The sequence below is a fragment of the Acomys minous genome (genome assembly GCF_964271855.1).
Source record: "Acomys minous genome assembly, chromosome: 1".
Classification (NCBI taxonomy): Eukaryota; Metazoa; Chordata; class Mammalia; order Rodentia; family Muridae; genus Acomys; species Acomys minous.
Genome location: NC_140483.1, coordinates 6,777,501 through 6,804,316, shown reverse-complemented (window position 1 = coordinate 6,804,316; position 26,816 = coordinate 6,777,501). Strand labels below are relative to the sequence as shown.

The following is a 26,816-nucleotide window of genomic DNA, read 5'->3' as shown; positions in this document are numbered from 1 at the left end:
GGCTCAGTGAAAGAATGTATAAAAATAAATAAATACATACATAAATAAATAAGGTGAAGAGCAACTGAGGAAGGCACACGATGTTCCCTTCTGGCCTCCACACTCCTGCTGGTAGATGCTTTGTACCTGCCAGCCTACAGGTGCATGCATCACATCCCCCTACACCACACACCACACACACACACACACACACACACACACACACACACACACACACACACAACCTTCCATTGGAAGCATGGCCACAGGAAAGGCTTGAATGTTTTGGTTATGCAGTTGCCTCTGACAAGAGACATTTTAGGATGTCTTTTAAATTGTACATTTGCTAAAGAAATTGATGGGAGGTTCATGCCAACCCATGGGCTTCAACAGTATTTTCACTTGTTTCTCATCTTGATCACAGGGTTTTCCCTGTTGGGTTGGTACAGGGCAAGGAGGGTCCATGTTGCGTAAAGTGAGTGCTCGGCCTCATAGAGGTAGGAGGTCAGTGAGAAGAGTCAGCCAAAGGTGATCGCCTCCAAGCCCAAGTTTGATCTCCAGAACCTACAGGGTAGAAGGAATAAAGGGACCCCATCATGTTACCCTATATAGCATAATATAATTTAATAGTATATACAATAGTATGATATTTATAGTTATAATATGAATTATGATTATTCACATTTTTATCAAAAATGAAAACTAAATGGAAGAGATGAACAGGCTCCTTGTGGCATGTTAAATTATGAGTGAGGAGTAATTTGAAGATCACAGCAGCAGCTTGGGAGCTGGGACTTGTAGGTAGGCAAGGCATTGGGTCTGCGCCTGTCTTGTGGATCTAGTATCTGGTATCTGTTCTCTCTGTCTTAGAAATCCCCTCCCCACAGTTTCTGAATCTTGATGTTTAATTTAACCCAAAGGTCTTTGAGAAGCACAACAGGGGGTTGCTCCTGGTCGGTGTGGCATTGAGGAAATTGAAATGTACATGTTTTTTCTCGTTTATCAAAGAAGAGTAAGAATCTAAAGTGACATTTTATATCAAATGAATTATGAACTGTGTACTTTGTACCTAAGGGAACAACAACTAAATTAGGGTTTTAGATAAAAAGGAGAGCATGACAGACACACACAAAAATAGGGTTTTAATAAAACATACAGTCATTTCTATAACTGTGTCTGACAGCGACATGCTGTCTTGTAGTGGGAGTCAGCAGCGCTTGCCGCCTATTCAGAAATCTGTAAGATTTAAGTTTATATTAGAGATGTCCACAAAATATTAAACCTAAATTTCATATGGCATGAGGCGTATAGCCTGGAAAATGGTCTGAGTTATCTTAGCTTTTTTTTTTTTTTCTCAATTCTTATTTTCTTAGGAAAAAACAATTGTATGTTTTTGGTTGTAAGCATAGCCCTTAACAGCTGAGCCATCTCTCCAATCCAGATAAAAGAAATTGTGAATTCTTAATTTCTTTGAAAAGACGAAAGTATAGGTTGTGGTGGGGAGAAAATATCGGAAAATGGCTTCCGTGAATATGCCATGTGCCACGCTTTCTCTGTCTGCAGCACCTACACACACACTCATACACAAGCAAGTTATTATCATCAACATCCTGGTTTCTAAACCACAGGGTCTGCTTCAAATCTTAATGTTTGCTCCTGTCCTCTGTATGACTCTGAGTGCTTTGTACCATCATGTGAAGCCTCAAGGTTTCTGTTTGCAAATGGGAAGAAATGACAGGGTTCCCACAGGAAGACTAAGGCTGATGATTCTTTTTTTTTTTTTTTTCATGCATGGGAAACATTTATTTTGTTGTTGTTGTTGTTGTTTGAAAGCTTCAATGTTGTTAATTTTTTTTTCTTTCATTACACATGTATAAGACAAACTACACACAGCAGGGAGAACCATGTGCTGGTTCACTCAGTAATTTAAGTTTTATTCCTTCTCAAGTCTCTGAGGGGTATTGAAGACAAGATAGTATAGTTTTACAACCAAGCCTAGTTGGTTAGGGGATAAGATCGTTTTAGATCAAGATAAAGAAGTTAACCTATTAGGGTTGAGATAGGATAAATATTGAATCTCATTCGGAAATTTAGACCCAACAAGACAGGAAAGACACTTGCTTCAAACGAGACAAATGCAGATGGCCAAGTCACTATGAAGGTGACATGTGTAGAACTCATTATTCTCATGATTGTCCCCTGGCTGGTGATTCTTATAGCTAGAAGAATGTGACACAGTGACTGTGGCAACTGCGTTCTGTTCAGGGTCCTGCCCTCTGTAAGTGAGAAGGTGGCCACAGCCCAAGTAATGCACCACATTCTGCTGACAGTAGATTCCTGAGGTTAAGAAACATCTAGAAAATCAGGCGCAGTGGTGCATGCCTTTAATCCCAGCACTCAGGGAGGCAGAGACAGGCAGATATCTGTGAGTTCAAGGCCAGCCTGCTGTACAAAGTGATTCCAGGACAGCCAAGGCTACACAAAGAAATTCTGTCTAGAAAAAAAACAAAAAATAAATTAAAAAGAACGTAAAAGAGAGGGGGAAGGAAGGAAGGAAGGAAAGAAAGAAAGAAAGAAAGAAAGAAAGAAAGAAAGAAAGATAAAGCTCTAGAAATAAATCCTCCAGGGGGGCATGGCTAGTGAGTGTCTCACTCTATATTGGAACGTTCATGGGAATCAGGAACATGTTCTTCCGGGTCAGGCTGCTATGCTCACCTTATAGCATTATAGTGGAAAATTTAATACATCAAGGTAAATAAGCTTGAGTAATAATAGAAAGCAATTCTTTTAGTCAGGTGAGGGGGCAAATGCTTTCTTCTTAGCACTTGGGAGGCTGAAACATGAATATAAAGAGTTTTAAGACCAACCTGGACTGTATAGCAAGACCGTATCTAAAAGAAAAAAATGTTTTACTTTAAATTCTCTTGAAAATTGCTTATTATTTGTCTGTTTATGATTTCTCCCTTTTGTTGAAAATGAACATTTTTTCTCACACATAATATATCCTAATCTGGTTTGCTCTTCCCCTATTCCTCCCAGATCCTCATCTCTTCCCCTCCCCTCCAGATCTGCCCCGCCCCCTGTATGCCTCTCATTAGAAAACAAACAGGCTTCTATGGGATAATAATAAAATATAATGTAATATAATATAATAAGATAAAAAAAAACTAACATCAAAAGTAGACAAAACAAGCAGAAAGAAAAGAGACCAAGAGACACCACAGGAATCAGAAATCCACGCCTTCTTGCACTGAGGGATCTGATAAAAATGGTAAACTGGAAGCCATTATATACACAGCAGAGGACCTGCAGCAGACCCGTGCAGGCCCTGTGTCACATGAGCTTTGCTGGTGTTGATTTAGACGGCCTGTTCTCCTCATGTCCTCCATCTCCCTCGCTCTTACACTCCTTCCATCACCTTTTCCACAAAGTAAAGGGAGTTGATGAATTTGATCCCATTTATGGCCGGTTGTTCCAAGGTCTCTCACTCTCGGCATATTGTCTGGCTGCGGGTCTCTGTGTTTGTTGCCATCGTCTACAGGAGGAAGCATCTCTGATGGTAGCTGAACAACGCACTGGTCTGTGAGTATAGCAGAATTTCTTTAGGTGTCCTTTTATTGCTGTTTTTGTTTATAACAGTAGTATTTGGTTTTATGCTAGGTCCCTGGGATGCCTGCTCTCAGATTCTTGGTCAGCCATCAGTGTCAGGTGTGAGTTCCATCTCTCAGTGTGGGCCTTAAGCCAAACCAGATATTTGTTGGTTGTTCCCACGAGTTTTGTGCCACTGTTACACTAGCAAATCTTGCAGGCAGCACAGCGTGGTCAGTATCAGGGTTTGTGGCTAGATTGGAATTCTCATACAGACTAAAGAAAGGACTTTAGCAAAAATGCATTGGTTGGGCTGGAGAGATGGCTTGGAGCACTGCTGCTCTTTAAGAGGTCCTGAGTTCAATTCCTCCCAGAAACCACATGGTGACTCATAACCATCTATAATGAGATCTGGTGCCCTCTTCTGGTGGGCAGGAACACATACAGGCAGAACATTGTATACACAATAAGTAAATAAATCTTTTTTTAAAATGCATTGGTTTTAGACTTCTAATTTCTCCAAGGATCTATACATAAAAGAAATAAAATGCCTTAGTATTAATTCCTTATTTCCATATGTGGCCTGTACCAGTGCTGTATGAAGTAACAATTATGAGGCTAAATTGCTAGAGGTAATTATCATAATGCCCTGAATACACATTTTTTTCTTTACATCCATCTGTTTATACAATCAGCTGTCAAATGAGCTGGGAGTCAAACTCAAGATCTTATGCATTCTTGAAAACATGCTCATCCTGAGAATTTGTCATTTTCTTTATTCTAAAATTTGATTCCAGCTCTATGACCCTTGAGCTGAAATCATTACCTGGAAGTCATTTGGTGTCCTCACTTCTTCCTGCTCACTGTTGTTTGTAACCTCCCTAAGAAAGAATGGGAAGAGTATGACCTTGGAGGTGAGGCTTCCCTTCCTTGTGCATTCAGCTGCTGTGGCAAAATGCCCTGGGCTGAATGGTTTACCACTAACTTAAGCGTGTTTCCTGGGGTCCTGGAGCTAACTGCTCCCCTTAACCTTCCATGATGAAAAGACTAGAGACTGGTCTGGGATCTCTTCATATAGACACTGAACAGATTTAAGAGGCATCCTGGACCTAGGCACCTACCAGGCCCCATTCTTGCAGTCACCAAGGAATGGATATCCCAATAAATATGCAGAGATGGGGGCGGGCACAATCAGGTGAAAGCGATATTCTGCACATGGCCTGAGTCTTTCACACCTAGACCACACTGTTAGCTGAGTAATCAGATATGAACTTGAACGTTGGACTAATGATTGTCACTGTTACGATGATTCTTAAAGCAAGTCCTTCTGGTCCTACAATCATTAAAAATGGCTTTTAAAAGGTTTAAAAATGACTTAATTCTAGATTCTATGCTAAGCCAACAGATTCAATGGTAAGATAAAAGGGGTTATTCTAAAATTCAGTAGTAGTGTCTTTGTTTCCCTACCTAAGTTAGGCTCATGTGGCTGTTTTCATTTTAGAAATATTTTTTAAAGTATGATTAATTAAATGCCCTCTTTTAATTTTTTATTTTATCATCTAAAACAATTTTTAACTTAAATATATTTTAAATGCCCCCTTTCTAAAGGAAGTGATATGGATGCGCACCTCTATCTATTGTTTAACCCAAGTAAATAAACAGTATTTAAATTAAAAATAGAATGAAATTAGTCAACTAATATTTGTATGTGTTTTTTTGTTAAGTTTATTTTTATATAACTTGGTTTGTTTCTCAGTTTCTCTCTTAACCCGGCTATCACACAAATAATTGAGACTCTATTATATTATTTAAACAAGCTTCCCAGTATAAGAACTGAGCAGTTATTACTCTATTCTTAACCCTGTAAGCTAATTTGCTTTGCTCCCACCATTCATCCCAGAGATATTTGCACTTTGTAGCTTTCCATGTTCCAGCTCTCTCTCTCTCTCTCTCTCTCTCTCTCTCTCTCTCTCTCTCTCTCTCTCTCTCTCTCTCTCTCTCTCTCTCTCCTGACACCTCTTGGACCTCTCCCATGGCTGAATCCCCTACTTCCTCCTCTAACTCCTCCTTCCCTGGCTGGCAGGAAGTCCGGCCCTACTTTCTCCCCTGCTCAGCAATTGGTTGTAAAGTGCTTTATTTGCATATTAGGGAACAATAGGGGAGCAGTCTTTACACAACACTGAGACAGGAAGTTCTCAGAACAAGGATTGCAGCCAGATATAGGAGATACATAAATCAGCATTTGAATTACACAATAACCTTATGCCTATAGTTTTTAATTATTTTCCCAAAATACAGTAGATTTTAAACAAGAGGTACTCAAATAACTAGATAATCAAGTGCAAAAAAATAGCAATTCTGTAATTATAGTATTTGAAATAATAGTAATACTAAGGTAGGTGTTTAGGAATACCAAGAGGAATTCACATGTCAAAACCAAAGACTGAAGTCCACTCTCTGAATCTAGCCAAGGCAAGGTCTGTAAGGAAAAAGAACAAAATTGGTTGGGTAATTTGAGAAACAGGGAAATAATTCCTGTGGGTGTTCTGGCCACCCCCATCAGGGCCACTAATTAGTCTGACAATATGACAGTTCTACTCTGTAGCTGAACAAATAGTGCCTCTAATGAAATTCAAAAACCCTACATTCTCCACAGCTTTGGGGTATTTCCAGTGAAAGGAGGGGCCTTCCGTGTGCCTGATGTTTCCAAGCTGACAAGTGCACTAGATTGTCTCTAAGAATCATCAGAAACAAGACTTTCATTTTCATATCACAAAAAAAGGGCAGAGAGGGAATGAGTGCTTGATCCAACCAATGCTTGGGGAAAGTGGATTGTTTTTCACAAAATGATCCAGAGCAATTAACATTCAAAGCCATTTTCTTATTCTGCTGTCCTGAGCCACCTCTGCCCCCATTTTCTGTATGATTCCTGTTATGTGCTGTAACTGGGGACTTCCTCATTTCTTTTCCATTCTAATTAAACAGCTCATAGTGAATACATGGCCCTGTCTCCATATCACAAAACAGTAATTACTAGAGCCAGGTGAGAGATGTGCCCGTTGTGTCCATATTAGCACTGACAGATAATTTGTGCTAATTTTGAGGCTGTACTCTCTGAGCTCAGAAATGTTGCTGCACTCTTTCAGTTCCCAGTGGAGATATAATCCCAGCAAATCAGAAACTGAGTGCAAGTGTTGAACCAACTTCAGGTTTTATTCATGAATATGCTCTAATGAAATTCATCCTGTCACTGAGATCCTATTTTTTTAAATTAAATTCTTATACGTATATGCTTTCTTCATCAACAGAGCTATTGTTAGGCATGTGTGTGTGTATCTGTATGTGTGTGTGTGTGTGTGTGTGTGTGTGTGTGTGTGTGTGTGTGTGTGTATCTGTCGGTCTGTCTGTGTTGATCTGTGTGGTGTAGGAATGCATGGTATATGGCCACCTAAGTGTGCTCTCATATACACAGAGGCTGGAAGAAGTGTCCAGTGTCCTATCACCGTCTCCTCAGTCCCTTGTCACAAGGTCTGTCACTACACCTGAAGCCAGGCTTGTGGCCAGGCAGCCCAAGTTGATCCCTACCAGTGTTGGGGCTACAGACCCAGGCCACCATGCCCGCTTTGTACATGGGTGCTTGGAACTTGAACTCAGGCCTTCGTGCTTGCATCAGGTGTTTAACCCACTGAGGAGGAAGGCCCCACTGTCTTGGCCTAATCTCGTAAGACTTCATAGAATAAAAAAAACCAAACAAACAAAAAACCAAGACGTTGGATTTGGCAGGCAGTGGCTAGATTCATCTGGGTACACACTCTCCCTTAATCTTACAAGTTTCCCTTTCCTAACTCCACCTACTGCATCCACAGAATGTTCAAAGAAATGTCTTTGTAGGTTAGTTTATTTATATGTGTGCATGCATGTGGAGGTCAGAGAACAACTTTAGAAATCAGTTTCCTTCTTCTAATTTGTCAGTCATGGCCTTGAACTCATGTCATCAGGCTTGATGGCAAGCTCCTCTATCCACTAAGTCATCTCACTGGTCCCACATAGAAGCCTCATGAGGATGAAATGTGACAGTGTGCAGAAGGCCCACAAAGGTACCCAGTGTTAGCATGGGCACTTCCATGCATCTGTATCAATGAAAATCAAGATGACAGCACTTAAGAAAGGGCGGCAAATGGATCATTTACACTGTGGGCTTAGTTAATAGCCATGACATAATAAATTCAAACTCCACCAAACTCTGAATTTTGTTTAGTTTTCATTGAGGAAAATAATATTATTTGATGAGTTTTTAGAGTTGTGTTTATAACAATAAACATAGAGTCTCCTGCTCTCAGAGGACTGAAGGCCAGGCCACCTTGAGCTTTTCCTTTAGGATTTGGCATTGGCGTGTTTTTGATGGATAAGCCTGGATCTGCAGGAAATTTTGCAGTGGATCAGGGTTATTCAGGTTTCATTTTACTTTATTTGGGATGAAAAAGGGATTTGCTATTAAACTAGGACTATGAGTTTGTATGTGTTTACTAATGGAATAACAATGTCACTGATGTAGCCTTCAGTAGTGAGGTGTGTTTTCCTCATTTGGTGACAAGGGTTGTTACATAGAAATCAGAAAGCTCTATTGGCTTATTGGCCTCATATTTTAAAAACTGAAACTATTAAAATTCAGGTTCTATTTTAGATCCATCTTATGTCTACGGAATGAAAAGGTCTCAGGATCACTGAAAGTTGTGCTGGCTGCCCACGGGGTGTTCGGCTTGTTTGACCTTGGCTCCCAGGACCCTCAGAACAAAGTTCCTTGGTGACAACAGCTGCTGTTGGTCTGGGTTTTATAACACAGTTGTCTGGTGCTTTCTTTCATTAGTAATCCTGGTTCCTGGTAGTGTTTTCATTGCTGTATTTCTTGCGGAGCTAGGTGAGCCTTCTGAAATATCTTTAGGGACGAGGCTCCTGCAGAGGGCCAGAGAGCCGTCACGGTGATGGGATCTCAGGGGCCACTGGTTTTTCATCCTACTCCCCTAAGTCTCATCGCACAGCTGTTGTTCACCACAGCTTTGCCACTGCCTCTTGTTTTCTGTATGGTTTTGGTCCAGCTCACGAAACCCTCATTATTTGTAGGTGACCACAGATTACAAGTGCTCCAGGCATAATGCAGATGCTCTTCAAGCATTCACAACTTCAAAATGTTGTATATGTGGATTGAGGCTGGAGAGATGGCTCAGCAGTTAAGATTACCTTCTGCTCCTCCAGTGTCCCTCAGCTCAGTTCCCAGAACCTACACTGGGTGGTTTCAAAACCACCTATTACTCCAGCTCCAGGCTGTCTGACGCCCTCTTCTGGCATCTGTTTGCATCTGCACTCACATGCACATATACCCATGCATAGACACACCCATGTACAAATAAAATAAACTAAAATTTTTATATATGCTCTCCATAGATTATATCTAATTATCTTACACATATATATTATAATAACTGTACAGTAAAATATTCTGAGAGAGAGTTGAATGATTATACATATGTATATATAAGTACACTTAAATATTCATTTTGAAAAGTCTATGAGGAAATGAATCAATCATAGCTTAGTGATGGGAATTAAATATGATCAATTTTCTAGATTGAAATTAGTCAATAAGAATTTGAAGTGATAATGACAATCATTCCTAGTCAACCAACAATTTTGAAAACTATTATCCTGAGATGCCTTAATTGGTATACTCAGGATATTATTTATAATACTGAAAACAACTTTGTTCTAGTCCCAATGGCATTGGTTTTGTAGATGGAATAGTCTCCATATAAGAAAATATTGTCTGGAAGATCAAAAAAAAATCCATGATTTAAAGCAAAAATCATGTAATAAATAAGATGACATTCCAAAAAAATAGTAAAAGAAAAAAACCAAAAACTTATGGCATAGGGAGTTCTCACCATATATAATAAAGTAAACAAACCTCATTAAAATAATATGTAAGTACTCCTCTTTTATTTTTAATGTAGCAAATATTATATATTTTCCATAGGAAATCATCAGTAGTTAACAATGGGTATCTTTAAGTAGTTTATGTATGAATAATTTATTTTCATTTGACTGGTCATTTTAAAATTTTCTGTTACATCTAACACAGAAAAGGCCTGACATTCTGTTTAGCACTATGGGACTTAACTGCTAGTGTTATCTCATGATTAGCACCAGTTTAAAAACAGACAACAGCATAAACGTCTCTTTGAGGTAGCTATTCTTACTGCTGCTCTGGAATATTCTGGAACGAGTACTAGCCAGACCTGAGTTAAGTTTCGGCATGGGCTGATGGAGGACTTCAGGTCCTTAAGACAAAGAAGACACGTGTGAAAACACAGGCTTTGGCCTTCATGTATGTAGTGCATCCTTTTTCTACATCAGTTTCTACACATGTGGAAAGAGACCCCAAAACATATCATGGCAACCCCAATGGCTTCTCCTGGAACTTCTGACTTTCCTACTCCTCCCATGTGACCTTTTTGAAATTCTATAGTCTCTGAAGTACTTGCTGGTGTTCAGGAAGGTTCCTAGGTAAGGAAGCAGAATACTTGCTGTGGTAAGGAGATGATATGAGAGCAAGAAATCCTGTTTGCTGGTGGGATTTAAGACTGGAGGCGCCGTTTGGTGGTTAAGAGCACTGGTTGCTCTTACAGATCACCTGGGTTTGGTTTCTACCACCCACATGGTGACTCAAAATAACATGTATCTCCAGTTCCAAGGGATCTACCACCATCTTCTGGCTTCTGTGGGTATGGCACCCTCAGTGAGGTAGACAGACAGACAGACAGACAAAAACTCAGAACCATACAGTAAGAGTAGGTAATTATTTTTTATCAAAAGAACCTGGGGGGGGGGGCTGGAGAGATGGCTCAGAGGTTAAGAGCACTGTCTGCTCTTCCAGAGGTCCTGAGTTCAATTCCAGCAACCACATGGTGGCTCACAGGCATCCATAATGTAATGTGATCTGACACCCTCTTCTGGCACGCTAGCTCAATTGCAGACCAAATACTATATAAAGAAATACATCTTATACATCTTAAAAAAAAAAGAATCTGATTTGAACAAAAAATTCAGCCTTCATTGAAGCTTAATTTTTCAGTATTGTAAATGGTAGCATCTTATATTTATTGAATATATGTTGTACTTGTTCTGTATTATGAAGCACTTACTGTCACAGGGGGCTTAATGACGCAAAATTAGAGCAGTGTCCCCAAGCTAGAAGCCTTAAATTCTTATTCTGCAGTAGCCAGCTTTGTGATTTGAGATTAGGTATTTAACTGCTATTAGCCTTGCCCTCTTCATCTACACTACAAAAAGATAAGTCTATGCTTTTAGAGCATAATTCTGGGGATTGAAAATGATTATGTTGAAGAACCTGGCTCATAGGATGCATTCAAAGTCTTAACTCCGCTGGGCTGCATGTGGCTGTGGAATCTGTTCTAGTCTACTTGCTACTGTTCACTGCGGCTCTGTTTGCACATCCTTGCGCTCAAGGTTGACTGTCCATTTGTTAGCACATCTGCACATTGCCCATAATTAATATCTTTTTAAATGACATATGGTTCCGTGACTGGAAATCGAGTCTTGCCTTCTGTTTCAATTTGTTCATGACTCAATGACTTAGTTTATGTGTCTGAACTTTAATTTTCCATTCAGAAAACTACAATTTAAACATCCTTGCTTCTCTGTGGCTATTTCAGAAAGTGATGGGGACATTTTCTGGCCGTGGCTTTGAACAGGTGCCAGGTTACCTATCAGTTTATTAGGAGTACATATGGATAAAAGACTATGGTTTTCTTTTATGTTAACAGAAAAATTTACATAACTTTTTTAAATCCCTCTAATCTATACCACAGGGAGAAGTTGAGGATAGAGTCAGAATTTTGGCAGAGCCAGCATGAAACCATGGTCTGAGTGTAACTAGCACAGGAAGATGTGGTGGAGCCTGAACTGGGGTGAGGTGGAGACCCTAATTAGGCAGAGATCCTAATAGTGGAGCCACTTCACACTGCCTAAGTACTGTGTGGTCATTAGGGTGCCCATGGCAGTGCCTAAGTGATGCGTGGTCCTTAGGATGCCCATGGCAGTGCCTAAGTGATGTATGGTCCTTAGGATGCCCATGGCAGTGCCTAAGTGATGTGTGGTCCTTAGGATGCCCGTGGTAGTGCCTAAGTGATGTGTAGTCCTTAGGATGCCCGTGGTAGTGCCTAAGTGATGTGTAGTCCTTTGGATGCCTATGGCAGTGCCTAAGTGATGTGTGGTCTTTAAGATGCCCATGGCAGTGTCTAAGGAATGAGTGGTCCTTAGGACACCCATGGCACTGCCTAAGTAATGCATAGTCCTTAGGATGCTGTGGCATTGTGGAACTCCAGAACCCTCCAGTGCCCTCAGACATCCTGTGTACTGACTACATGCTTCCTGCTTGTGTCGTCAGTTGCTGTCTTATCTAACACACAAGTTGATAACTGAGTCTTTCTTTGCACATGTTCTGCCTTCCCCTCCCAAAGCAAGACCCCAATGCAGAATAGAATTTAATGTCACATTTACAAACCCATCAAGGAAAGTTGTTGCTGCCGACGAATTCTAGGGTGTGTGGCCTTCCACAGGACCGTGGGCGACTTACCAGCGACCATACCCTAAAGAACCTGATTCTGGCTGCTCAGCATCTATCAGTTACTGGTGCCTGCTGCTCAGCAGCTATTTGTTCCTGTTCTCAATAGCTCTTTTACTAGGGGTGGGACTTGACTGATGCTCACCTCCTCTCTCCATGCTGGGATTTTGTGTGGCTTGAGATCATGCATTTTTCACATTACTGTGATGAAGGTTGAGGGATGCAATACACTGTGGGTATCACAGTACCTCATTGGGAGTCAGTTTAAAATGTTGCTCACTTACATTTGCTATGTAATAATAGTGGTGGGTTATCCATTTGAGCCTGTGGCCTATCGAGCCACAGATTCTTAGATGTGTTTCCGCTTGTGTAGAAGGCCTTAAATCCAATCAGAAAGTGGCTGGTTGCCCTGGTTACCCCCACAACACTTCTCTCACTGTTGCACCAATGAGCATGCCTTGGCCAGGCAGTCTTTATCGTACCTCCCAAAGATCACATCTGGGGACTGTTGCTGAATACTTTTTCTCCTCCAAGAGCAAGCATAGTGCCTTCCAGTGTTAAGAACGCTAGGCAGTGGGAAGAAAGCTTTCAGGTGACTGCAGCCTTCATTTCTCCATGTTTGATGACTCAAGTATGAGTTATTTTAATTTAATAAGAATGAACATAGCTTTCTTTAGCACCTTAATGCGTCATTTGAATACACACACGGGAGAGAGAAAGAGGTGCTGGAATAAAGAACTGATGTATAAAGGAACCATGAAGAACTGATTGTCCCTTCTGCCTTTAGCTCTGACTACTTAGCAGTCATGTACATGAAGAAGAACAAGTCCTCCATTTGCTATGTGGATCCATCCCATAGAGTTCTATAAATGTATAAGGAGAGAGGCTTGAGGTCATGTGTCACCTGTCTTGTTTGGGGGGCGGGGCTGAATATTTTTTAAAGGCTAGGTCCAAAAGTCTATTATTTTTAAAGCTTAATAAAATCATGTATTCAAAATTATACCATACTGACTCGTTCTGTGTGTGATTTATTTATGGCCTGCTGTTTTCTCTTTTTTGCCTTCGAAAGAAGGTTGAATTTGAAATTTTATTAAAAACTCCCTTTCTGTGGATTTATAGCTGGGGGTAGCTGTTTTATTCGATTGCCATGTAGAATTAGTATTTACTGGGCAGGGTGTGTTGATTCAGGAGGCTGTCTATAGCGTGTTTGCCCCGTGAGGGTCATATGAAACTCGAGAGAAGCTTTTTGAGCAACATGGTATCCTGGGGACAATATATCAGGCAGAGAGATACAGGGTACTCCTGTTGGAAACCAGGCTTGGAGTTATGACTGGCTCCCACTTATTGCTTTCATACAAAGGAGCCTCCGAGGAAATGGGCCCAGGATAAAAGGGGCTAAGCAGACAGAAAGCAGGCTTTTGGGAGGGAGAGTCGTGCAGAAATCACGGAAGAAGGCCATTTCTTGGCAAACATGCTGCAGTTCTGTATAATTGAAGTGAGAGAGAATTGATGAGCATGCAGTTTCCTAGTGGGTCAGGAGAGACGATGTGACACCTCCAGATTACAGGCGACTCTAGGTACTTCCTTCTAAACCTTGTAGTGCTGTCATTTTCCTGCACAGAGGAATTTCAGTACGCATCGTGTCACTGATTTTCTTTTTCATGCTGATGACTTCACACAAATATTCCTTCAGAATTCAGTTAGTGGCATATTCCTCAATATAGAAGAATTAGATAAAAATGATAAGGGTTATGATTTTATGTTATTCTGGGTATGTATTTGCCTGTTTTGTAGCACTCATTTTGTATGTATGCTCCTTGTTAAAAGCTGCTTAAAGGATATGTATCAAGTAAGATACATATCTTCCTTGATTTAAACTATTTGTGGTCACAGATAAAATTTCAGGTCAAAAGTCCTTAGTAATGAATGTCCTTGTCCTTCCAACCACAGATTTGAAGTTGTGATTGAACCGTGTGTCTCACACAGCTGTCTCTGTGTTTTCTAGGCATGTCATTCGCTCACCAAGAGAATTACTTCTTCCGGCTTCCTCTTTCCTCAGACATCTAATGAATGTTGTTTTCAACAAAATCTCAATCATTTGATTGACTTTTACCAATAAAGACCCAGGAGCCAGATGCTGGAGTGAAGCCTGCTAGCTCAGAGAGGCAGAGAAAGCACCCAGCTGGCCTTCCTCCTCAGCAGATGTCCCAGAAGGAATGTCCCCTCTCTCACCTCCTTGAACAGCCTCCTTCAGATTGAATGTTCCTCCCCTCTACTCCCTGTGCATCTCTCAGTCCATCCTTCTGACTTCCTCTCTCTGTTTTTTTCCTTAACAGTCCTGTTCTCACTTCCTGTCAACTGTTGCTTGTTCTACCTCTTGACCCATGGTTGACTTAATTTAACGCTGTTCACAATATTCAAGCTGAAAGCTCTTGGATTAAAGATGTGTGCTAAGGCCAAGCCACACTGCAACTAAAGACAGTCTTTTTTTCCAGTAAAATAGCACAATCTCAGGGTTCACAGTGTCATCAAATATCCTACAACAAATGCACCATTACACTTTGGTATTTCCAGAATCCTTTGCTTTGGATTTGCTCCATGAGAAAAGGAACAGCACTGGGGCGGGGAAGATCTAGCCATTTACAAATCACAAGCTGACACACTTCCCTGCACCTCAGCGTGTGCACTTGCTTCTACTGTCATTGTAGGTATCCTGGCTCTATTCCTCAACCACTCGTCCTGGCTGTCCCCTCATGTGCTTGGCACCGGCTTGTCTTTCTGTCTCTACACAAGAGCTGTGCTCTGTCAATTATTCTTTCCTCTCTCATGTTTCTACCTACCCCCTATCCCCCACAGACTTCTGGCGTACTCTTACAATAACTGAGCTTGTTTTCTTTTCCTGCTACCGTGAGACAGTACCCTGGCAAATGTAACTTAAGGGAGTATGGGTGGATTTTGGCTCACAGTGCAAGGCACAGTCCCTCATGTGGGGAAAGTCAAGGTAGCAAAGGCTTGAAACTGCTGGCCACATCTCACCCACGGCCAAGAAGCAGATAGCAGTGACTGTATGCTGGCTCTCGGCTTACTCCCTTTTGTATAGTCCAAGGTCCCTCTCCAGGGAGTGGCCCTGCTACAATTAAAGGGAGATCCTCCCTGTTATCAACCTAGTCAAAATAACTGCCTGCACACAGACCCAGAGGCCCACCATCCAGATGATTCTAATTACCTCAAGTGGAGACTTTAACCATCACGTAGGCCCATGTGATGCCAGGCTTTCAAATCGACCTTGCCTTGACATCTAGGATGTCACTACTGTGTATCACTTCCCTTTAGAATGAACTCCCTCAACATGGTTGTCAAAGCTCACGTGTCTGTCCATGGCCCACCGCCGTTCTCTGTCTAAACTTCTCTCAGCAGTATGTCACGAGCTCTCTGGACTGCATCTCCTCCTGGCAGTGTCTGGCATAGGTGACCAGCTTGTCTCTTCTCCTTTGGTGAAATTTCCTTCCTGGGCACTGGCTCTTAGTTTTTCTCCCACTCCCTGAATTATGGGAAAATTTCTGGGCCCACAGTATAGACCTCTCTGTACTCAGCTGCTCTGCTCTCAGTTCCTAGTAAATTTCACAAGTCTCAGCCTTTTAAGAAAAGATCATACAGTGCACGCATGGTGCATTTCATGGCTGAGACGCAGAGCTGTATCACCCCCATAACCTGTGCCTCCTCCATGCCTCTCGGCTCAGCAGTGTTGTTACCAGTTGCCTGGGCTGACGACATCAACATTGCCCTCACTTCCTTATAGTCTACCAACAGCCCGTTCCTGACTCTCCACCTTCATCATCACTGCTGGAGTGGAAGCCATTGTCACCCTGTGCCTGGCTTATTTGAAAGCCTGATGTCCACGTCACCTCACATCCCCCGTCCTCATTCCCACATGGTGGTACTTGTAGGTTTTTAATCATACTGGTCCATTGTCTCTACTAAACACTTTGCCCCATTTGGAAGGAGACCCCAAGCCCCTCCTGGGACTTTGAATATCACTCAGGAGGAAGCCCTTGGCCACCGCCTGCCCTCTGCTCCAACCACACTGGCCGTTCCGCCTCTCTGTTAATGCTGTCAGCGCTTCCCCTGCTCTGTGGCTTTCTTCTGTTCAGAGGCTCCATTCCTCTTCGTAGACATCCTCCTGGCCACCTCTCTTACTCCCTAAAGCCTCTGCGCAAAGCTCACGTGATCGCATGCCCTTCCTGCCAGCTTCCTAGCTGTCTAAAACATTCTCCATTAAGTAAAGTCGCACGCTCCGTTGTACTCCAATGTGCATCCATGTCACACGCTGTTGTTTTGTTTACATTTATTTCCTCATGGGGTGGCAGGAGGCCCACACACCCGGAGGTCTGCGGACAGCTTACAGGGGTGCATTCTTTCCTTCATCCCATGGTTCTGGGGGTCAGGCTCAGGTTATCAGGCTCAGCACCGACCATCTTTCCCAATAAACTTCCTGTTTTGTAGGCTTTTCGCAGGGTTCCACGCTGCATGCTTCTGATCATCTACAATCCCTTCCTACCTCTTTTTATCACTTAATTCCTCCACTTACACACAAGTTCCACAGGGCTGCTGCCTGTTTCACTCGGTGCTGCTTCCCCTCCGTGGGAGGAACACTACTTAACACAGAGAAGAGCCTCCATAAGTGTGTATTGAACAAGTGAGTGAATTATTGATGAACTCAAAGCCTTTACTGAAGATTGATGAAACATGTAATCTGATTCTTCCCTTCTCATCACTGCCCATTCATTAGCCTCATCTTCTCAGGCAGGGTCTCCCACGATGTAAAGCACATAAAACCAACATATTTTTACAAAGATATATATATATATATATATATATATATATATATATATATTGAAAGCACATCCTAATATTTCATTTTTTTCATTATAGTAATAATATTATATTACTACAATATTAGTAAGTAATGTTAAATAAAATGAATTAGTAAATAATATTATAGTAGTAATTAAACTATGCTAAGGGAAGTTTAGCTCAAATGTAGCAATAACAACGATGATAAGAACCATGGTGACGGTGGTGATGATGATGATGATGATTCCAATATTCCAAAGCACAGTACTCTGTTCATACATATACTGTGATTTTTGTGCCTATCAGGAAAAATATCCCTGGATTAAAGCTATGAAAACGTAGGCCCACAGTCATTTGATGATCGTCCCGAAACCTAGAGCTCGGTTTGTCTAATCTGCTTTTGAGTTTCTGACAAATTTTGTACCAAATGATATCATAGATTGAGGCAAATTCTAATTGTTGGAAAAATAAAATAATCATAATAATCCTGTCAAAAAAATTTTTATAGAAAAGGCTTTATTTTTACTCATGCCTACTGTGCCTCACAGAAACTTGCCAATGTGTTCTCTTGACTGGTAATATTTAGCCATGTTCCAAGTGAGAACAGAGTAGTGTGAAAGGCTTTAAGACTGTGGGAGACGCGATAAGGAGGGAGCTTAGTTTTCCTGTTTTCTTGGGAAGACGCGAGACCTGGAATATGTCTTCTTCACAGAGAAGCACATTGGCAAACTCCTTACCCTTCTGAAGGGAAGGTACAGTTAAGGGGACCACAGGTGACATCAGTAGGAGGAGTAAGACCAAGATGGCTGCTGCTCAGTCTGCTTTAGGAAAGGGTTAAATTAAAGGCACTCCATGTTTGCTTCACCGATTCTCCTCTGCACTTTGAGTTAGATAAACAGACGTACACGTGGGGACCTGCTCCTTTCCTTCATCTTGCGCTCTGGCGTTCACACCTGAAGCGCTGACGTCATTGTGGAGATAAACAGGGAGGAAGTGCAGAGCTTCAGGACCGAAAATGTTAAATGAAATGGACCGTGTTTAACGTCGCTGTTGATCCCGAGGAGCAGTTTTTCCAGTGTGCGGAACGTTTCCCCTCCACCCAGCATATGTCCCCCGCCGTTTTCTCTGCTCTAATTCATCTGTGTTTCCCGACAGCTCCAGATGGCCCTCTGTCTCCCAGGCTTGCAGCTGCCACGCCAACCAGTCTTCAGGTTGTCTGGTCTCCACCAGCTCGCAACAACGCTCCAGGCTCTCCCAGATACCAGCTCCAGATGAGGCCTGGCCACTCCACCCACGGCCTTCTAGAGTGAGCACTGCGCTAAGCGGAGGCTCTTCCTGTGGGGTGGCTTGTACAATGTCCGCATCTTAAAGTGGTTCTTCTCATAAAATGAGAACTGAAGGATGGGCCTGTTATTATTTGCAGCATGTTTGGGTATCTTTTAAAAGTTCAAACAAAGTAAAACATGAGCAAGCAATTTAGGGAGTATAAGTTTGCTTTGCTCCCCCCCCCAAAAAAAATCTAGTGTTTGTTTTTATAGCATGGAAAGCAAAACTTTCTCACAGTCGTAAGCTTGTGTCACACCCTGCATGGACCTGACCTTATAAGCTGGTCTGCACTGACCACCCTGTAACGCCCTCATAGCAGCCACTGTCCTTGCAACCAGAATTTGTCTTCAGTAACATAAGAGAACAAATTCTGTCCTTGTGGCTATTTATTCTGAAGTAGATATAATGTGATGGCCTAAATTAATAGTACTTAAGTCTATGCCAGTATGTCTGAACACTTTTTGCAGTATAATTGGACTGATTTTTTGTTTGTTTGTTTGTTTTGTTTGAATACGTAAACCTTCCTACTGGCCATTTCTTTCTCACATAGATTATTTCCTGATCCTTCTGAATTGTTACACTATGAAGTGAGAGATCTCCAGCCGTTCACGGTGTACGAGTTTCGCTTGGTTGCCACCAACGGCTTTGGCAGCGCGCACAGCGCGTGGATTCCACTCATGACCGCAGAGGACAGTAAGTGGGCCAACTGCACAAAGTGAGACGTCACCTACCGTGGGGGTCCTTGACTCCCTTACAGTTCTCAAAACAAGGAAGCAAGCCCCTCCACGTGTCTTGTTATAGAATGGCAGTATCTCCACCAGGGTAAGAGAGGCCAGTGGTGGCCAGTCTCTGGGGAACAAGGAAAAATACGGGCCCAGAGGGATGGGGGGTTGGACCCAGAGACAGACAGAAGGAAACGTCACAGCCAGGTGTGGCACGGCAGTAAGAAGTCTGTCATTCAGGAGACAGAAGGAAGAAGGAAAGGTTGTGGTCTTCTGCACCTTGGCCAAGTGTGACATGCTTCGGAGAACTTCGGGAGTGCAGGCAGAGGTGAAATGTAGGGTTGCGACGTGAGAGCAGTAAGAGGCCCACACATTCATTCACTGCAAGCAGACACCATCCTACCTTGACATACGCACAAAATAGAGCTTCCAGGTAGAGCCCAAGGAACGGTGGGCAGCAGAAACAGGAGTCTGCCTTATTCCCCCAACAAGGAACTCTTTAGGTTTGTTGTCGTTGTTGTTGTTGAAAATAAAATTATAATTAGTTACAGTTAGGAAATGAATACATAGCTATAATGTTTGCTTTTACATTAACTACGTCTACAAATACAAACATACTAAGACAGGTATTTTTGGTTGTTGTTTTTTAATAAAGTTGGGGATGAAATCAAACTACTCAGTGAAGGGCGATGCTATTTCTGAACAATGAGGTTTGGAGGTTAATCCTGTCCAGCCTTTTAATCACAGGTGTCTATGATGTCACTCAATGCACATTTGCCATTCTGGTTTTATAGCCAACGGGAACAGGAGTGACATTCACAAAAGGTAGCCATCAACATAAATGTATAATAATATTTAAAACAATATGAAGTTTGTAATAAATAGGTTATTTTAATTTTTGTAATAACCATAATGACTTCAAGTATATAGTGATAAGACACAAAATGTGTCTGAATGAAAAACATTTCTATTTTAAAGTTTACATTATTTTTTAAATGCCATTATGAACAATACAAACCTTTTCTCCATTCCTTCCAATTCTTATTTACTCCTGGAATCATGGTAGACAATTTACAAGGGTGTGTCAAATGTCTTTTTATCCCAGGGTGCCACTGCAATTATCACCAGGGCAGAAGGGAAATGTGTCCAAGATCCAAGACCCCTTAATGTGCAGCCTTTAGGAAGAGCGTGGCACAAGCCCTAGGAAATCAGACACCATGGTCACCATGGTCACCATGGTGCTCAGATTTATGGGCTGGAAAGCTCACACTCAAAATAGATTTTTTTAAAGAGACATTTTTAAAAATGAAGATAGATGCTTAATCTTCTTTTTAAAAATAAAATGCTTGGTGACACTCAATAAAGATTAACTAAAAATAATTATCTAACCCACTGCTGAGGTGACAGCTCAATTGAGTGCCAGGTAGGTAGAAGGGAAAAGGATTTCCTTGTCTTGGTATCTTCTTGGCAGCAATCTGCTCATAGCCCTTACTGAATGGTGGCCATGCTGTGCTGTCTACAGGTAAGAGGGTAGTATATAAAAAAAAAGTCCAAATGGCTGCACAGTACACCCCTTAGTACAGCCCCCTTTGTTGATCAAATTGGCCTCCCACCACCTCTTACTATGTTGCTTTTATTGTATACTGAATGTGGTTAGAATTTTTATGAAGAGACCCTACCATCTTGGTAACTTGTAGAGTGACTGTTTTGCTCTTTCCCTAAGAACAAGCAACATTCAATTACCGATTGGGTATGACTCAAAACACCAGCCACCCTTTCTGTTTAAACATTTGCCTGAGATGAATGAAGCGTCCCTTCCCTCACTTTGCATGTACACCAAGTCTCACACATTAGCAAAGAGCTGGAAGGTAGCCACATGGCCCTGCAAGGCAAGCTCCCATGCTCACTCACCCCAGGGCACTGTGGCGGTATACTATATATTTTGGCTGTCAGTGGAGATGGATGCCATCTCTCAAAGGATGTGCGATTGAGTTGACGAAGGCTGAGTGATTGGCATGGGGCACAAGCAGTTTTTCTGTCAAGGCTACAAAGCATGGCTTATAAAGCTGCTCTCGCTGACAGATCCTTGCCAGAGCTGCACTTCAACTTTGGCAGTTATCAGTGGAGGTTTCCCATATTTTCTTACAGGATGAAGCAGAGAAGTCTTCTCATGCCCATATTTGAGTTCTTTGCCATCAGCAGGAGACTCTTTCTTTTGGTCACAGACATAGACCTACCTGTTGGACGGGTAGGTCACCCATGGCAGGGCTGTGGGACCAGAGAGAGAGAGAGACGTAGGCAAGAAGTGAGTTTCCTTGCTGAGACTGTGTTAGACCCAGGAGCATGTGGTTCACATGGGTAAGGCGAAACCTCCTACCTAATGGATGAAAAATCTATGATTAAACTAGAGATAACTATGTGTCCAGATTCTATGATCCTATAGTGAGCACACATCTGTGGGTCATAAATGAATGTGGGAAGTATAGCTTTGGGGAGAGTGTCTCTTTGAGCCTCTGGTTAAATATGGTTAGCATCTTTTACCTGTGAAAAATCTGAAACCAGAGAGACACAGGCAGAAATGAGCTGCAACCTCAGAAGCCGGTTCTAGGGTGTGAAGAGGAGCTCCTCTGTATAAAAGCTGTGATACATTTTAATGTATTTTTTCAAGTAATTTATCATTTACATCAGTGTACTGCCAATATCCAGTTCCATGCATTTATTAAAAAGTCAAGGGTGAAGATGCCAAATAAAAATAATGCACCCTTCCTATGAATATTTTAAATCCTGTTAAACAGGTGTCAATAAAAGACTTTTGTTGCAGCCAGTTCTGTCAGTGTGCTGTTCAAGCAGGCGCAGCCAGATAAATACAAAAAACATATGCAAAAGTATGTAGTGATTACTTCAGACTCAGATGAGTGTCCTTAGCATAGTGGGCAGAGTGAAGACACCTAGGAGCTGAAAATAGTTTCTGGTGTGTGTGTGTGTGTGTGTGTGTTGCATACATGTGGAGCCCACAGGTTAACTGGGCTTTCAACTCTTCTTCATGACGATCTCTCATTAGCCTAGAACTCACCGAGTAGGCCAAGGCTGTGGCTGGAGAGCCTCCGCCTGCCTCTGCCTCCGTGCAGCTGGGATTATAAGGGCATGGCACCACATCCGGACTTTATTAACATGAGATCTGAGGACCAAACTCAGGTCCTTGTACTTGCTAAGTAAGCTATCCCTCCAAAAATGGAGACATTTTCTAAGCCACTCATAATGGTGCCTCTTGGGACTGCAGGTGTTCTAGAGCCCTCATTTGTTGACAGCTGTTCTGTATATAATATACGAATGTAAAGATTGTGGTTTGGGGCAGAGTTCTGTGAACTTCAGTTTAAATATGATAATAGATGGGCTTTTCCTACCGCAATCCAGGCCCATGTCAAAAATAAGTCCTTCTACTTTGCCTTAGAAGAAAAACTCTAGACCATGAAGAGTTGGATAATCTATTTTAATAAAGATTTTCTGCGTAAGGAGACTGAAATATTAACTTATGTTTTTACTGAAATATTTAGGTGCATTTTTTAGTCAGTTTGTCAGAATTGCAACCACACACAAACAATGAGATCAACTAATGAAATTGAAATTGCTTCCTAAAAGCCATTGCTGACCTGAAAACAAAACCCCAAACAAATGATTTAATGATCAGATATTTTCAAGAATTTGGCCATTTCCCAACACTTGAGATTTAACTTTTCACACTTATATACCTTTAAAGATTTATTTCTAATTGTGCATCTGTGTGTTGGGGAATATTTGCAGGTGAACACAAGTGCCCACCAGGCACAGGATGCCTCCTGGAGTTGGAGTTGCAGGCAGTTGGGAACCACCCAATATGGGTGCTGGAAACTAAAGTGAGGTCCTCTGAAAGAATAATATTATTCACCCTTACCTGCTCGGCCATTTCTTCAGACCCCTATCCCAACAGACACTTACATATTCTAAGCATAACTTTAAGTGCTGTTATTAAATAACATTTTACAAATTGAGCAGTTTATTCTGAAGATTCACATAGATATTTTATCAAATTCTATTTCGTTTTGTCTAAACTGGTCCCTTCCATTATAGGTCTACATAAGAGTGATCAGTAATAACCACGGGACACTGTCAATACTAGGCTGTCCTGAAATCTCTTTTAACACCATTAAACCCAAACTCTTCAATTTAGCCTCAGGCAGATTTATAGGACAAAGACAAAAAACAGCCATATTCTTTGCCAAAATAACTTAAAACTGGTCTCCAGGCAACTTACTAAATCATCCCCTCTAAAACTTTCTGAGCTGGGGCCCTGGCGTCACTCTCAGTGTCATCTTCAATGCTCCTCCTAAGATGGCGTCCACCTGCCTCTCTAGTCCAAAGTCCCAACGTCATCTTCCATATTCCCCCAACAAACAGCATAGTCAGGCCTGTCGCAGAAATACCCCAGCTCCAGGTACCAGCTCCTGTCTTGGGCAGTGTTCTATTGCTGTGAAGAGACACTACAACCAAGGCAACTCTTATTTGAGAATTAAAGTCCGTTGTCATCATGGTGGGGAGCATGGCAGCACACATGAAGCTGGAGTACTAAGAGCTTACATCTTGATCTGCTGGCAGCAGACAGAGAGCCTGGGCCTGGCATAGGCTGTTAAACCATCAAAGCCCAGCCCCAGTGACACATACTTCCTCCAACAGGGCCACACTTCCTACTATTACTACTTCTAATACTAAACCTTCCAATCAGTGCCACTCCCCGGTGAGCCATTCTAATACGGCCCAGGGAATGGTGCCACCCACAAGGGGCTCCTGCATTGATTAAAAGTCATGAAAGCTCAACCAAACAAATCCTGTCTTTGTGTTGTGCACACACACACACACACACACACACACACACACGCATGCACGCGCATGTACAAACGTGCGCACATGGAGAGGGAGGGAGGGAAGATTTTTTCTTTAATATTTCAGATTTCCTTCATGGCAGCTGGTCTAGAGGAAGGAAGGAAAAGGAAAGTCACCCCCAACACCTGAGTAGTGAGGAGAAGCGTTCAGGGTGTCCACGGACGAGGAGGGGAGAAGAGGCAATGCAGGGGCAGGAGGCGCACAGGAATTCGCTTAGTCTTCTCTATGGCCAGAGATAGGCCTCTGGGTGCCTAGGCGACGACCTTCCTGACCTTCCTGCCACATGAGAGAGCCCTGTAACCACAGAGTCTCCAAAGCAAACCGGACACTATTTACAAGTGGGTGCTACGGAGACTCTGGCAGGAGAGAAAGCCAAGTGGAAAACCCTTTCCCTGTTTTCCTCTTGGCAAGCTAGACTCTAACCTGAGTCACGTGAGAGGGAAGGGAGGGGGAACTCAGCTTGGTGTGGTATTATTCAGTGTGCCTCTGGAGCAAGACTTCCCAAACTATTACATAAATGTGTGTTCCTGGGGTGCCTCAATTTAAAACTTAATATCGCACGGCAAACCTATTTGTTTATGATTAGTGTATCTTACAAGGTGAGGCCTTAACCAACAGCCTTAAGGGAGACCTGTGCACAGGAAAGTGGAAATGTTTTAAACTTGGGTCGAGCGTTCGTCTGGTCCCCCATTTCAAAGGCGGTATCCTAGCTGGGTTTCTTGTTACATCCCCTCATGAAAGAGTTGGGAGGCTGGAGTCACAAGACCCTCGGCTGAGTTTCCAGCCACTCCCTGCCATGTGTAAGCAGCTCTGGCTTAATTACTCGTGGCCTAGGGGAGGGGCTTGTAGGATGTAGGCTGGGCAAACTAAGGAAGGGAGGCTCCTTCTCTGCAGCTATGGGAAGACACTCTTGTTCCTGTTGGGTAAAGGCTTCTGGGTTCAGCCTGTTGTGGGAAGAGCATGCACACTCCTGTAAGTAAGCCTCACCGCCTCACCGCCTCACCACCTCACCTCTGCTTTGTGAGGAAGCCCAGCAAATTCATTGCTCCCTGGAGTGAATTTTGCCAGAACTGTGCCCCATTTGCTGTTGGGACCCTAGGTAGAGGGTTAGACTTTACTTAGATTTCCCCCTATGAAGAAAGTTTAGCAAGTGTTTATATCAGTAATAATGTTTCATTGATGAAAAAAATACGGACTACAGATTTCAAGTGCGCACATGGTCATTTTATTCCTACTGCCCCAGATACGGTCCCCGATTGCTCTGAATATTAAGGACTGCATGCCACCCTGTTGTTTTACACTTTTACCTGGTTACATGCTTGTCCATTTCATAAAATTTGCTTTGTGTATATCTGTGTACCACATGCATGCTGGTGCCCATGCAGGCCAGAGCGAACGCTGGATCGCCTGGAAGCCTCAAACTGGCATTACAGAGTGACGTGAGAGTCCAGGTGGGTTCTGGGAATCAAACTCAGGTCCTGTGCTAGAGCAGCAAGTGCTCTTAACTTCTGAGCCATCTCTGTAGCCACGAGAGTTCCATAAATCTCTAAACTTAAGAATAAAAGCCTCCGCATGTTTGTCGCTCTATGCCGTGTTTTCCCTTGCATAGGTCACTGCACCAAATCCTTGCATTTCCAAAACTAGTAAGGGCAAGGATTTTATTGTTGCCTTTATTCCTATTTTATAATCTTAACATGGAATGAATCTGTTTAAGCTATTTGAACAACAGAAACTTCTTTAAAATGATGGACTGATGGAAGGGAAAGGAAAATTGTCTGCACCTGGCCTCAGTTTCCCTCGAATCCCCTTTGAGCACATACAGCAGGCTGCTCTTGTAAAGTTAGTCTCCAATTGCAGTATTCCTTATGTCCTCCAGATAAAAGTACGCATAGAAGTGACAAGAAATCATCTCTTTCTAGCTTTTCTTACATTTAGTTTAAGAAATTAATAAGGAATTTTATCACAGCTGCCTTACTGCGATGGGCTTATCTTTACTGAGATTCTATACCAGAACCCTTGACGGTAACCATCTGTTTCCTCTGGCATTTAATTTACGCTGTCTCTGGGATGACCTCAAAACTTTCTTTAAAAAAGTTTCTTTTGTCTTTAAAAAACGAAAAAACCAAATCAAACAAACCCAGACTATCCACATTTGGAAGTTATCTGTGGAGTTTGTAAGATGATCCTTTGGTAACTTCCACACGTGGGTGTTAAACAGCCAATCTCAACTCCCAAGAGACTCTAAACACCTGACAGTTGCCAACCACTAACACAGGTGGGTGTTTGTGTAATCGTTTTCAATAGATTTTACACATACACATACACACACATACCACCTATCTGGAACATTCTAGAATATTAAAACTTTAAGTAGATCCTTTTAATCTGGCCACACCACTCATTGTGATCAGGATTTCAAAAAAACCAATTTCCCAGGGTTGGTTAAATAAGAGACTAGAAAAGATGGTCATGGTCTGAAAGAGCAGCCAGTGGAGGTCAGGAAATGGCTCCTGTGAGCCAAGCTGACAGCGTTCACAGCTGTGCTAACCCAGGTCCAGCAGTCTTGGGATGTACGGCAATATTCTTTCTCAGGTCAGCCCAGCGTATTTTATGTGCAACCCCAGACTGTTAAAGGAAGCACCCGCTGCTGCCAACCTCATCCCGTGCCCCAGTTCTGGATAGCTAGCCATTCCCTCCTGACCTTCACTCATCCTGGTCTCAGGAGAATGAAGAACAGAAGACCCTCAATGGTGGGTCACATAACTGCAGACTACGCAGCACCGCTCTTT

General features: G+C 42.4%; 1 protein-coding gene across 1 annotated transcript in view; it reads left to right on the top strand.

Annotated features, from left to right (window-relative positions):
* Nucleotides 1-26,816, top strand: part of USH2A (usherin) — a 683,333-nt gene that overhangs the window by 424,685 nt on the left and 231,832 nt on the right. Inside the window, exons 39-40 of the mRNA XM_084773188.1 lie at nucleotides 18,218-18,368; nucleotides 18,939-19,081. Of these exons, the coding sequence (XP_084629314.1) occupies nucleotides 18,218-18,368; nucleotides 18,939-19,081 (294 nt within the window). The remainder of the gene's footprint in view (nucleotides 1-18,217; nucleotides 18,369-18,938; nucleotides 19,082-26,816) is intronic.